This window comes from Rattus norvegicus, chromosome 19 (genome assembly GCF_021556685.1).
Source record: "Rattus norvegicus strain SHRSP/BbbUtx chromosome 19, alternate assembly SHRSP_T2T, whole genome shotgun sequence".
NCBI lineage: Eukaryota > Metazoa > Chordata > Mammalia > Rodentia > Muridae > Rattus > Rattus norvegicus.
In genome coordinates this window covers 54720923-54734182 of record NC_141552.1, presented here as the reverse complement: position 1 = coordinate 54734182, position 13260 = coordinate 54720923, and the positions used below count along the sequence as shown (strand labels likewise).

The 13260-nt window shown below is 46.4% G+C and overlaps 1 protein-coding gene across 31 annotated transcripts in view; it reads right to left on the bottom strand.

Annotated features, from left to right (window-relative positions):
* Nucleotides 1–2434: 2434 nt before the first annotated feature.
* The window catches only part of Zfp1 (zinc finger protein 1), a 32427-nt gene continuing 21601 nt past the window's right edge, over nt 2435–13260 (bottom strand). For 6 of the 31 annotated variants that reach the window (XM_087595024.1, XM_087595025.1, XM_087595027.1 and 3 more), the window contains 2 exon segments: nt 6213–6339; nt 2435–3841 (listed from right to left, as the gene is read on the bottom strand). In XM_087595024.1, the coding sequence (XP_087451150.1) occupies nt 2772–3841; nt 6213–6339 (1197 nt within the window). In that variant the 3' untranslated portion in view covers nt 2435–2771. 31 annotated transcript variants of the gene reach the window in all.

Here is a 13260-nt window from a genome sequence, read left to right as displayed (position 1 = left end):
CCAATGCCCTCTTCTGGCCTCTGTAGGCACTGCATGCACATGGTCCACAGACAAAGATGCAGGCAAAATACCCATTCATATAAAATATTAAAATTAAATCCAGTGTGGATTCCATTTATAATTCTAATGCATAATAAAAAAGCTCAACTTCATGATATGAAACAAAGCTTCAAATTACCATCTTTCAATTATGGGAAAATAGGGTCTTACTATGTAGACCCGACTGGTCTCAAACTTCGATCTGCCTGTCTCTGCCTCCCAGGTGTTGGGATTGAAGGCGTGCACCATCATATGGAGACCACTGAAGTCTAATGGACTGTGGTGGTTTGGATGAGGAATGGGCCTTATAGGTTCATGTGTTTGAATGCTTGCTCTCCGGTTGGTGGAACTGTTTGGTAAGGATGGGGTGTGTCACTGGAAGTGCGCTTTGAACTTCCAAAAGCCCACACCACACTTAGAGTTAGCTTGTTCTCCTGTGCTGTGTCTCAAGATGTGAGCTCTAAGCTACTGCTCCATTGGGAAAGCCACCTGCTGCCCGCTCCCTCCTCTCATGGCAGCCATGAACTGTGAGCCTCAAATCTTGTGAACACCAAAAGGCAAGGTGACAGCTAATACTGAGGCAGTGCTATATGAAGAGGAAGCAGAAACAATTTCTAAAATGGATTAAGCACATGGAAACTATAAAAAGCAACAAAACAGGGTTTTCTTTAAAGTTTGTGAACTGTAACATTTGTGAGTTACATAGGCACCTTAACCATTTTTTTTTGAAGGACAATTCATAAAGTATTAAGAGGAAGACAGGGGGCTGGAGAGATGGCTCAGAGGTTAAGAGCACTGTCTGTTCTTCCAGAGGTCCTGAGTTCAATTCCCAGCAACCACATGGTGGCTCACAACCACCTATAATCAGGTCTGGTGCCCTCTTCTGGCCTGCAGGCATACATGCAGGCAGAAAGCTGTATGATGTGTTCATAATAAATAAATATATTTTTTTAAATTTATTTATTATATATAAGTACACTGTAGCTGTCTTCAGATACACCAGAAGAGGGCATCGGATCTCTTTACAGATGGTTGTGAGCCACCATGTGGTTGCTGGGAATTGAACTCATGACCTCTGGAAGAGCAGTCAGGTGCTCTTAACCGCTGAGCCATCTCTCCAGCCCATAAATAAATATTTTTAAAAAAAGAGGAAGACAGAAACATACAAAAATAGTTTTCTGGGGAACAGATTTTTTGGAAATAGACATGCATGTGTATGTAAACGCCTACAGGAGAAAGAACAGGAGCATGAGAGACCAACCCTGCACAGCACAGCTCTATTCTGCAGTGCTCACCGAGTCAGAGCACAGCTCTATTCTGCAGTGCACACCGAGTCAGACCTCAGCTCTATTCTGTAGTGTACACCGACTTCCTTTCCCTCTAGATCTGAATTACCTCAGACCTTTGCATATTTATATAAATAATGCTTTAGAAAGTCTCCAGACCCAGAAGCAACATTGCCTTTTCTTTAGTGACCAGGTAGCTCAATAACCATGGTCACACCAACCTGTATGAGGCAGCTGTAGAGGGAAACGGGCTACGTGCTACTTTAAGATCCATCACATTTTTCCTTTGGATGCATGCTAGATGGGAAAGGTACTGTTTCTTAAGTTTTTTTTTTTTTTTTTTCTATTTTTCTGAGCTGGGGACCGAACCCAGGGCCTTGCGTTTGCTAGGCAAGCGCTCTACCACTGAGCTAAATTCCCAACCCCCTTTTTTTTTTTTTTTTTTTTTTTTTTGGTTCTCTTTTTTCGGAGCTGGGGACCGAACCCAGGGCCTTGCGCTTCCTAGGCAAGCGCTCTACCACTGAGCTAAATCCCCAACCCCTGTTTCTTAAGTTTAAAAGTCAGAATCAACTATCTTTAAAGGTAAAAATCCAGGGGGCTGGAGAGATGCAATTATCGAAGGTGAGAATTTCAAATTTCCTGTAGCTACTGAGCTTACATAAGCAGATTTAAAACCATTTGTGTTTTGTGGTCTAGCCTTACATATAAATGTCTGAGGTACTGTCTGTATATGGTTTACATTTCCTCTCAGAATATTCACATCATTCAAGATTTTAAAAAGTTCACTGTGGATAGCAGATATAGATCAGTGGTTTAAAAAGAGTCTTGCCTAGCACAGTAAGACCCTAGACTTGATCCTCAGAAGCACAAAATGCCAAAAGCTCATGGACACGGAGCTGGGTGTATCTATTTACAATTGGACCTGGATATGTATGTACTGAAATACACACTCTTTTTTTTTTTTTTCTTCTCTATTTTTTGGAGCTGGGGACCGAACCCAGGGCCTTGCGCTTGCTAGGTAAGCGCTCTACCACTGAGCTAAATCCCCAACCCCTGGATGTGCACTCCAGGATATTATAGCTGGATATTATAACTTCCAGTATAATATATATTTTATAAAAAGAATTATTTATTTTATGTATATGAGTCTCTCTCTTCAGACACACCAGAAGAAGGCATCGGATCCCATTACAGTTCGTTGTGAGCCACCATGTGGTTATTGGGATTTGAACTCAGGGCCTCTGGAAGAGCAGCCAGAGCTCTTAACCACTGAGCCATCTCTCCAGGCCTTAGTATAATATTCTTAGGTACCCTTTCTACAGTTTTTGAGTTCGATTACATCTAAATAGAATTTCCCAAGTTCCTTCAGTATCTTCATGAGGGCTTCCCCCTCACCAGAATTCTGGCTTGATGGTTTTCTGCAGCAGTTTGCCTGTGACCTCAGGACTATCCCATGTGAACCCTCTGGTGGACGCTGAGGCGAGACTTCCTGCTGAAGGCTTTCCCACACTCTGCACACTCGTAGGGTTTCTCTCCCGTATGGATTCTCAGGTGTAGCCTGAGCGTTGACCTCTGGCTGAACGTCTTGCCACACTCCGTGCACTCATAGGGCTTCTCCCCAGTGTGCGTTCTCCTGTGGATGATGAGCTGGGAGTTCTGGATGAACGACTTCCCACACTCACTGCACTCGTAGCGTTTCTCCCCTGTGTGAATTTTCTGATGTATGATGAGGTTTGATTTCTTAAAGAAGGTTTTTGCGCATTCGTTACACTCATAGGGCCGCTCTCCTGTGTGAATTCTCTGGTGTGTGGTGAGCTCAAACTTCTGAGCAAATGTCTTTCCACATTCATTGCATCCATAGGGCTTCTTCGCCATGTGTGCTCTCTGGTGCACGATGAGGTTTGACTGGTGGGTAAATGCTTTCCCGCACTCGGGACACTCAAAGGGTTTCTCTCCAGTGTGAATCCTCTGGTGCTTGATGAGGTTTGCCTTATGGGAGAAGGTTTTTTGGCATACATTGCACTCGTAGGGCTTTTCTCCCGTGTGGATCCTCTTGTGACTTACAAGCAGGGACTTGAAGGAGAAGGCCTTGTCACAGTAAGTACAGACAAAAGGCTGAACCAAGCTCTTAATTTTCTGATGTTTAAAGATGGCGTCCGTATGGCTGAGAGACCTTCCATTTCCGTTATATTCTGAGTACTGAAGCCCAGCATGGGGCTTCTCTTGTTTCAGGTACAGAAGTGGTTCCCCAAGTCCACCACACTCGTCTCCTTTCTCTACTACACAGCTCCTACTGCTGAGCAGGTCTGAATTGTACATCAAGGTTTTCCCATATAAATAGTACTTATAGGGAACTTGTCGTAATGAAACCAAGTCTGTGTTCAGATTCAATCTCTTTCCAAAGAGACTGCCTCTTTCTTCAGTTGGTGGTTGGTTCTTGGGGGTTGTAAGTGATGGTGCCTGCTTATCCGGTTCTCTGGGGTCCTTTTCCACCTGGTCATCAGCCTTCCACACTTCTAGGACAAAGCACAATGAAAGACTCTTGATCTCTCTCTTTGTTAGAGTGGGAATCCCCACAAGTGCGCCCACCACAGAGCTGACTACCGACTGAATTACACCTCTTACATCAAAACAACTGATGACAATAATGGGCAGGCACAGTGGCCCACACCTTTTATCCCAGCACAGTGTTCATCCAGGCAGGTGGATCTCTACGAGTCTGAGGCTAGCATGGTCTGCTCGGTGAGTCCTGGCCAGTCCCTGTTTCCAAAAAGAGAGCATATGGGGAGGGAGTAGATATTAGAGGACCCCACAGAGTCAGGTCTCTGACTTTTCCATGGGTTCTGGGCATCAACTCGTCATGAAGGTTGTATGGCAAAGGCCTTTTATCCACCGTGCTACCTCACCAGCCCCCAAATAACTCGAAACTTTTCCTTTTCTCACGTTCACGTACGTGTGATGTATGTATGTGCGCATGTTTGCGTGTATGTGGGTGTGGGTACACATGCAGGTGGAGGCTCCTGGCTCACACCAGCAACCATTCTTTACTGCTCTTCTGCCTTACTCAAGGAGGCAGGGTCTCTCAGTCAAACCCAGAGCTCACTGATGTGCTTGGTCTTACTGGCCTTCCAAAGGTGGAATTCCTGGGACGCTGCAGTGGGCACCTGTATACTCTCCCCAGCCCTGAACATAACTTACTTCAAAAAATTACAGAACTGGAGAGCTAGTTCAGACCTTCAGAGAACTGCCTGTTCTTCAGAGGATCTGGGATCAATCCCCACACCTACATGGTGGCTTAAAACCACCTGTCACTCCAGTTCCTGAGGATTCCAACACTCTCTTCTAGCTTCTGACGGTATCCAGGTACACACACGGCACACAGACGAATGGGCAGGCAAAACACCCATACATAAAATAATTTTTAAAAGATTGATTTACTCTTATGTGTATGTATGGTTTTTTTTTTAAATATTTTTTTTTATTATTTTTATTTATTTGAGTACACACTAGCTGTCTTCAGACACACCAGAAGAGGGCATCAGATCTCTTTACAGATGGTTGTGAGCCACCATGTGGTTACTGGGAATTGAACTCGGGTCCTCTGGAAGAGCAGTCAGTCCACCGCTGAGCCATCTCTCCAGCCCATGTATGGTGTTTTATCTGTTTGCTAAGTCTGAGTCTGTGTGCAGAGCCCACAGAGACCAGAAGAGGGCACCAGATCTTCTGGAACTGCAGTTCCAGAAGAGTGTTAGCCTCGTGTAAATGCTAGGAATCATTCTCATGTTCTCTGGAAGAATAGCCAGCAGTCTTAACCACTGACTTATAGCTGCAGCCCACTACCACCCTTTTTTAGAGATAGCCTTGGCAGTTCTGGAACGCTCCATGTAGACTGAGCTGGCCTTGAACTCACAGAGATCTACCTGCCTCTACCGCCTCAGTGCTGGGATTAGAGTGTACAACACTACACGCAACTTATACTCTTTACTTATGTGTGAGTGCACATGCACGCCCTGTCATGTGAGGAAGTCAGAGAGAAGCACCTGCAGTTCTCCCCCACCACCAACATGAACCCTAGGGTTTTTGTTGTTGTTGTTGCTGTTGTTTGTTTGTTTTTTAATGTCTGTAAGTACAGGTACCACCAGAGTCAGAGATTTCAGAACCCCTGGAGCTGATGGTTCAGGTGGCTCTGAGCCCTCCAACATGGAAAATGGGAACCAAACACAAGTCCAAGGGATCAGAAGTACAGGTCATGGGGTTGGGGATTTAGCTCAGTGGTAGAGCGCTTGCCTAGGAAGCGCAAGGCCCTGGGTTCGGTCCCCAGCTCCGAAAAAAAGAACAAAAAAAAAAAAAGAAGTACAGGTCACCCTGAGTTCTTAGTCATCCTAAAGGTTTTTGGAATTGAAAATTAGTTTTAAAGGAGGCTGGAAATGTAGCTCTGTTACACAGTGCTTACCTACCATACCTAAAAATGCCCTGGGCTCCATCCCGGCACCATGTAACCAGGAATAGTAGTGCGGGCCGTGATTGCAGTACTTGGAGAATTGGAAACTATACTTGACTTACATACTGGGTTCAAGGCCAGGCTGGGATAGAGAAAACCTTTCACAGTATGCATCTTTTGTCCAGCACTGGGGCAAGAGGGTTAGGGGCCAATGATCTGAGTTCAAGACCAACTAGGGCCACACATGTGAGACCCTGTCTTAAAGATAAACAAACCATACACCTCAAATGTGCTCAAAACCTCAGATATCACATCTACCAGCTTTTCACTTTCCTCCTTGGAGTTCCCTAAACAATCCTGAACTGACCACGCTGACCACACTGTCCACACTGTCCACAGGTCCTACCATTCCAGCTTAAAGAGCCATTTCCCAAAGCCGCCCTTACCCACTGAAAGTAAGTTGCTGTAGTTCTCCAACATCACATCCATGTAGAGAATCCTCTGGGAGGGGTCCAGCTGCTCCCACTCCTCTTGGGAGAAGTCCACAGTCACATCAGTGAATGAAACGGACCCCTGAAATGACACAGTTCCTTCTAAAGTGATTAGCTTTGGGAAAGAGAAAGGAAGCAGGAAGTTACTTTGGCTGCATTCACAGCCCCATGGTGCTGCTGTCTGTGTTTGTCACAGCTCTCAGCAGTGAGGAGTTATTCAGTCAGGTGTGGTGCATACCTTGAACCCCAGCACTCGGGAGATAGAGGCAGGCGGATCTGAGTTTGAGGCCAGCCTGGTCTACATAACAAACCAGTCTAGTCAGGGCTCAAAAATAAAAGCTAGAAAGACAAATCCACATGGCAGAGGCCGACGTCAAATGACAAAGGAAACTGAAGACCTTTCTCAAGAACTTCACTGAGAACGCACTGAAGCCTGGAACACGTCCTTAATCCCAGCACTCGAAAGGCAGAGGCAGGTGGATCTCTGAGTTAGAGGTCATCCTGGTCCACAGTTTTGCAGGACAGCCAAGGACTGCATAGCTTTGGAACAGTAGAAGGTTTTCAACCTTCCTAATGCTGTGACCTTTAATGCAGTTCCTCCTGTTGTGGAGACCCCAAACTATAGTTATTTTGTTGCTACTTCATAACTGTAATTTTGCTACTATTATGAACTGTAGCTAATACCTGATCTATGACCCACAAAGGGGTTGAGACCCACAGGCTGAGAACCATTGCCATAAAGGGATGCAGTCTCAGAGGAAAAGGAAAGCAGTGATAAAACAGGAATTGAAAAGACGAGAGCCGAGGAAGTCTGCCGAGCAGCAGTCTCTCTAAAGACACCAGGCTGCTTCTGGTGTAGGTGGGAGGGACTGGAAAGCAGGCATCTGAGGCCTACCACTAAGATCCTTGCTGCCACCGCGTCAGATTTTAACTAAGCCTATGTGCAGGTTCTCACACACACTTGCTCTGCCCTGTCCTGGACGTGTGCTAAGGACATTTCTCTCCCGCCTCCACACCAAGCTCTCTTGGATCAGGTGAGGACACTCACTCCATCCATTCTAACAGATCTGCCTGCTTTTAACCAACTCCTAAGAACTGGCACTCAAGCGGTGAAGCCAGAAGCAGAAAATACCCAGCATCCACCCCATCAATCACAGTCCTGTCAAACACTGAACACTGGCTGCACACTTGGACCCAGCCCGACACACCCGTGGCACTGAGCCCTGTGTTTCCTATGCTGCTCATGACCTTGCCAATGACTTCTCCAAATGAGGGTTCTGTGAGCTTTGGGTAAAGCTACAACTAGACTCTGAGCCACGGCTTAGGTATTGCTAAGGAGTACCACATTGCTGTTTGCCAGTAAGACTGTCCCTTATGCTTCTACCAGCTAATGTAACCTGAATACACAGAGCGAATGAGACCTGGGTACTTCCTGTCAAGTCTGAAGACGTGAGTTCTTCACCATGTGGGGGAGAAAACTAACCTTGCACGTTGTCCTCCAACCTCCACATGTACACTGTGGCACACGTCTCCCAACCCCCACCCATGCACACATAATTTTTAAAATGTAACAAGAAACCAAAACACAACCAACTCCACAAGAGGGGCTCAACTGAGAAGGCATCACATGTATGTGAGACACTGGGCTTGTCTTCAGACACCAGAAGAGGGCATCGGACCCAATTACCGATGGTTGTGAGCCACCATGTGGTTGGTGGGATTTGAACTCAGGACCTCTGGAGGAGCAGTCAGTGCTCTTAACTGCTGAGCCATCTCTCCAGCCCAGTAGCTCACTTCTTGACCCAGATGTGCACAGAGCGCTCACACTACACGCTGTTTCTTTTCTGGGGTGGGGAGGGGTCCTAGGGATGAAGCTCAAGGATGCACGGCAGACGCACTATTAGCAGAGCTATATCCCTCCACGGTACTTTACTGTGTGCACTGTTACTACACAGGAATAAGGAAAGAGCAGGCAGTGTGATGCGGTGGTAAACTGGTCATCTGTGCTGATGACCTGAGTTCAATCCCTGGAACTTCCCATGGAAGAGAGAAACAACTTCTGAAGACCGAAATACAGATGCTATAGCACACACGAAAGAAAAGGGGCTTGAGACTGTCTTGTTACGTAGCACTAGCTGGAGCTCAATTTACAGAGGGCTACCCCCGCCTGCCTCCTGAGTGCTGCTGGGTTAGGGGTGTGGACACCATGCCTCTCATAAGATTAAGAATGAACAGAATGAGGGAGTTATGCTCTAATAAGGTCAAAAGATGTTATTTGCTATGGTGGTGCACACTTGTAATCCCAGAACTTGGGAAGCTGGGGTAGGAGGGCCATGATTTCAAGGCAGGTCTAAACTACATAGTTTCCATGACAACACCAGCTACATAGCAGGATCCTATCCCCATCACCCCAACAAAAATAAACAAACCCAGCCAGGTGGTGGTGGCAGCATCTGCCTTTAATTCCAGCACTAGGGAGGCAGAGGTAGGATCTCTGAGTTCCAGGCCAGCCTGGTCTACAGAGTTCCATGACAGCCAGGGCTTAGAGAAACCCTGACTAGAACCAACCGCCCCTCCCCCCAAAAAAAAAACAAACCCAAAAACAAAAAGAAAAAAAAAATCCACACACAAAACCGAAGTTAACCCACTGAGTACTTAAAACAAAAACACCCCAAAACACAGTATGGACTAAGAACATCTTTGACAGGGGCTGCAGACATGGCTCAGTGGTTACAAACACTGGCTACTCTTCCAGAGGATGTGGGTTTAATTCTCAGAACTCACTTGGCAGCTCGCCACTATAACCCCAGTCCCAGGGGATCAGATACCCAATTCTGGGCTCCAAGGGCACCAGGCACATATGCGGTGCACAGACAATATTCTGAAATACCTCACATTCTGAGAGACTGGAACTTTTGCAGGACTTCACAGCCAAAGTCACTTTTTTAAGGTCACTTAAAGTTTGAGACTGCCAGTACTACTGTTACTCAAACTTGATTTAATGCCTTTAAGAGAACCTTAGGTGCCTTGGGTTTACTAAGTAATAACTTTTACAGCCTGAGCTAGCACAGCTCTGATCTTATGTATTTTCAATGCCTTTGACCCAGGGTAATGCATGTGTACCATTTACTGAAAGCTGCAAATACAGAGGTTGAAAACAACTTCCTAAAAACCATAAATGTTAAATAATTTTTGGTAGATAATGTGTGCTATCTGTGCCAGCTGAAATCATGGACTTAATCCCTTGTGAAAGTTAAACCCATTCCCATGTGGTGCTCTCTGTGCTGCTCAATAAAGACAGAGCAAAGCTCTTTGTTAGGGACAGACACCACTCCCACACATGACACATACTGCACATACAGACCCCACTTACATAACACAACGAAGGGACAGACAGGATTCACATGGCAGTCTTGTTACATGACTCCAAGGGGAAGTGCTTTTTACTACTCAGGGTGACACCAACGCATTATTGGTAACTCAGTTAATCACTAATGCCCTGCACTAATCCTGTTAGATGCAAAGTGGTGAGGGGCACCAGCACATCTGACGAGCTTCGCTGTCCTTTTCCTTGTGCCAGGCTGTGCCACTGGGGTTGGGGATGTTACTGCTCAGATGAGTTAAATGCCAGTTGATCAGGCCTGAGTTTAATCAGGTCCCCAAGTAGCGGGGACCAGGTAGCAGTACTGACTCACCAAAGGCAAGGTGAGTGTTCTGACCTAAATGGGAAGCACAGACAAAGCAATGTCCATAATGGTCTGTGGTGGTCAGCACAGGTAAGGTGAATTTTACAACGACGTGACCCATACAGACCTTTCGTACTGGCTAATCAACCATGGCGCTTCTCTAGGCATGAAGTGGATAAGAAGCTTACTGCTTTCCTTTTCTTTTTCTTTTTTTAAAGCAGTTGTATAAATGGATAAAAACTCTCTTAACAAACCAAAGGCTACATTGGATCATGGGACAAGGGGAATCTGGGTCTGTGAACTGATTTCCACACTTGAGCCAGTTTGCAGACCCAGGAGACCATGGATGAAGGAAGGACCTTGATAAAATGCCTAAAAACGTTACTTAGCCTTTCTCTAGTTCTTCCCCAGGGACCTATGGCCTGTACAAGGGGAACTGTACAGTGGGAAAGGAGGCAGTCAGATTAGCTGGGTCTGTTGGATGCTGATTCTGAACTGATACTGATTCTGAAAACCCCAAAAACATCATTGTCCTCCAATTAAAGTAGGAGCTTACAGAGGCCAGATGACTCATGGCGGCTTGGTTGAAGTCCGACTGGGTCCCCACACTCATCCTCTGGTCTCTCCAGTTCCAGAATGTGTAATCGGGATGCATGTACTTAGAAGTTGGCAGAATTCTCACACTGGTTCCCTGACCTGTGGAGTGAGGGCCATTATGGTTGGAAAGGCTAAATGGAAGCCTTTAGAGTTGTTTCTGTCAGGGAAAATAGTAAATCAAAAGCAGTAGTACATCCCTGGAGGAACTGCAGAAATGGTGCCACCATTAAGGACTTGAAAGATACAGGGGTGGTGTTCCCACCACCAGATGTGGTGTCCTTGAGCAGATTAACATCTCCTAGCACATGGTTTATAATTATTGGCCTAGTAAATGCCCTTTTTTCTCAGTACTTGTCCGTAAGACCACCAGAAACAATTTCTTTTCAGCTGGATTTCCCTCCCCCTTGCCCCCAAGAGACGGGTTTCTTTCTGGAGACCAGGCTGCCCTGAAACTTGCTCTGGAGACCAGGCTGGCCTCAAACTCAGATCCACCTTCAGCTGCCTCTGCCTCCAATGAACTGAGGCTAGAGTGTGCCACTGTGCCTGCCTGAAGCTTTCAATCGGACCTTGATCATCTATTTCACAAAATATATTGCTGCGCCATATTGGTGACATCATGCTGATTGGACTGAGTGAACAGAAGGCAGCAACCACTTTGGACTTGTTGGTAACACATATGTACATCAGAGATGGGACATAAGTCCAACCAGAATTCAAAGGCCTTTTACCTCAGTGAAATTCTTAGGAGTGTAGTGATATGGGACAGGCAGAGACATTTGTTCTAAGAAGGATAAGTTATTGCAGTGGCCCCTCCCACCACAAGAAAGAAGCACTTTTTTTTTTCTTTTTTTCGGAGCTGGGACCGAACCCAGGGACTTGCGCTTGCTAGGCAAGCACTCTACCACTGAGCTAAATCCCTAACCCCCAACTGAGCTAAATCCCCAACCCCAGAAGCACAACTTTTAGTGGGTCTTTTGGATCCTGTAGACAGCACATTCCTCACTTGCTCATTACCCCCACCCACATATCAGGTGACTGAAAAAGCTGCTAGCTCTGTGGGGCTCTCAGCAGGTCCAGGCTGCTCTGCCACTTGGACCACACGACCCAGCAGACCTGATGGTTCTTGGGGTGTCAGTGGCAGACAGGGAGGCTGTTTGGCACCTCTGGCAGGTCCCTGTAGGTGATCACAGAGGAGACCTGTGAGATTTTGGAGCTAGGCTCTACCATCATCTGCAGACAACTATTCTTTTGAGGCAGCTGTTGGTCTGCCATTGGGCCTTAGTGAAAACTGAACTGTTTGACAATGAACTACCAAGTTACCATACAACCTGAGCTGCTGCCCGCCATGCCACAGTAGGTACATGAAGGTGTCTAGATGCCTATCCACGGTCTCTACTGTCATTACAATGCTATCTACTGCCAGGCAAGCACCTACAGTCTCATGAGGGGCGCCCTATGATTGGCTGACTGAAGAAGACTAGGGCCTGGCTTACTGACGGTTCTGCACACTATGCAGGCTCCACCCGGAAGTGGACAGCTGCAGCATTACGACCCCCTCTGGGACAACCCTGAAAGACACCAGTGAAGGCAAATCTTCACAGTAGGTAGAACTTTAGGCAGTATACAACCTCATACATTTTGTCTGGAAGGAGAAATGGCCAGATGTACAATTGTTCCCTGATTCATGGGCTGTAGCCAATGGATTGACTAGATGGTCAGGGACTTGGAAAGAACATGATTGGAAAATTGGTGAGAAAGACACCCGGGAAGAAGTATGTGGACTGACCTCTCCATACAGGCAAAGGATATAAGGATTTTGTGTTCCACGTAAATGCCCATCAAAGGTGACTTCAGCAGAAGAGGCATTCAATACCAAGCAGGTAGGATGACCTGTCCTGTGTAGTCAGCCTCTTTCCCCAGCCATCTGTCATTCCCCTAATGGGCACAGGAACAAAGTGGCTATGGTGCATACTTAACAACGTGGACTTCCACTCACCAAGGCTGACCTGGCTACAGCTGCTGCTTAGGACCAGATCTGCCAACAGCAGAGACCAACACTGAGCCCCAGATATGGCACCATTATCTGGGGTGACCAGCCAGTGACCTGGTGACAGACAGACTACATTAAACCACTTACTCAGTGAAAAGGACAACACTTTGTCCTTGTTGAGTAGATATTTATTCTGGTTATAGATTTACCCGTTCCTGCACATAAGGCTTCTGCCAAAACCACCATCTGTGGACTTACAGAAGTTCTAATCCACCATCATGGTATTCTACCCAGTGTTGTTTCTGACTAAGGAGCTCACTTCATAGTCAAAGAAGTGCAACAGTGGTCCCTGATCTTACGTGTTCCCCACCATCCTGAAGTGCTGTCCTGACGGAAAGATGGAATGGCCTTTGAAGACAAGTTATAGTGACAATTAGGTGGCAGCAGCATGGAGGGCTGGAGCAGGGTTCTCCTGAAAACAGTATATGCTTTGGATCAGGGTCCAATACATGCTATGTTTTTTCCCCATAGCCAGGATCCATAGGTCCAGGAATCAAGGGGTAGAAAATGGAATAATTCCACTTGCTATCACCCCTGGTGACCCACTAGGAATTTTTTTGCTTCCTTTCCTATGACCTTAGGTTCTGCTAGTGTAGAAGTTTTGGTTCCAGATAGGGGAAGTGCTCTTGCAATGGGACACAACAAATCTCTCACTCAACTGAAGCTCAGA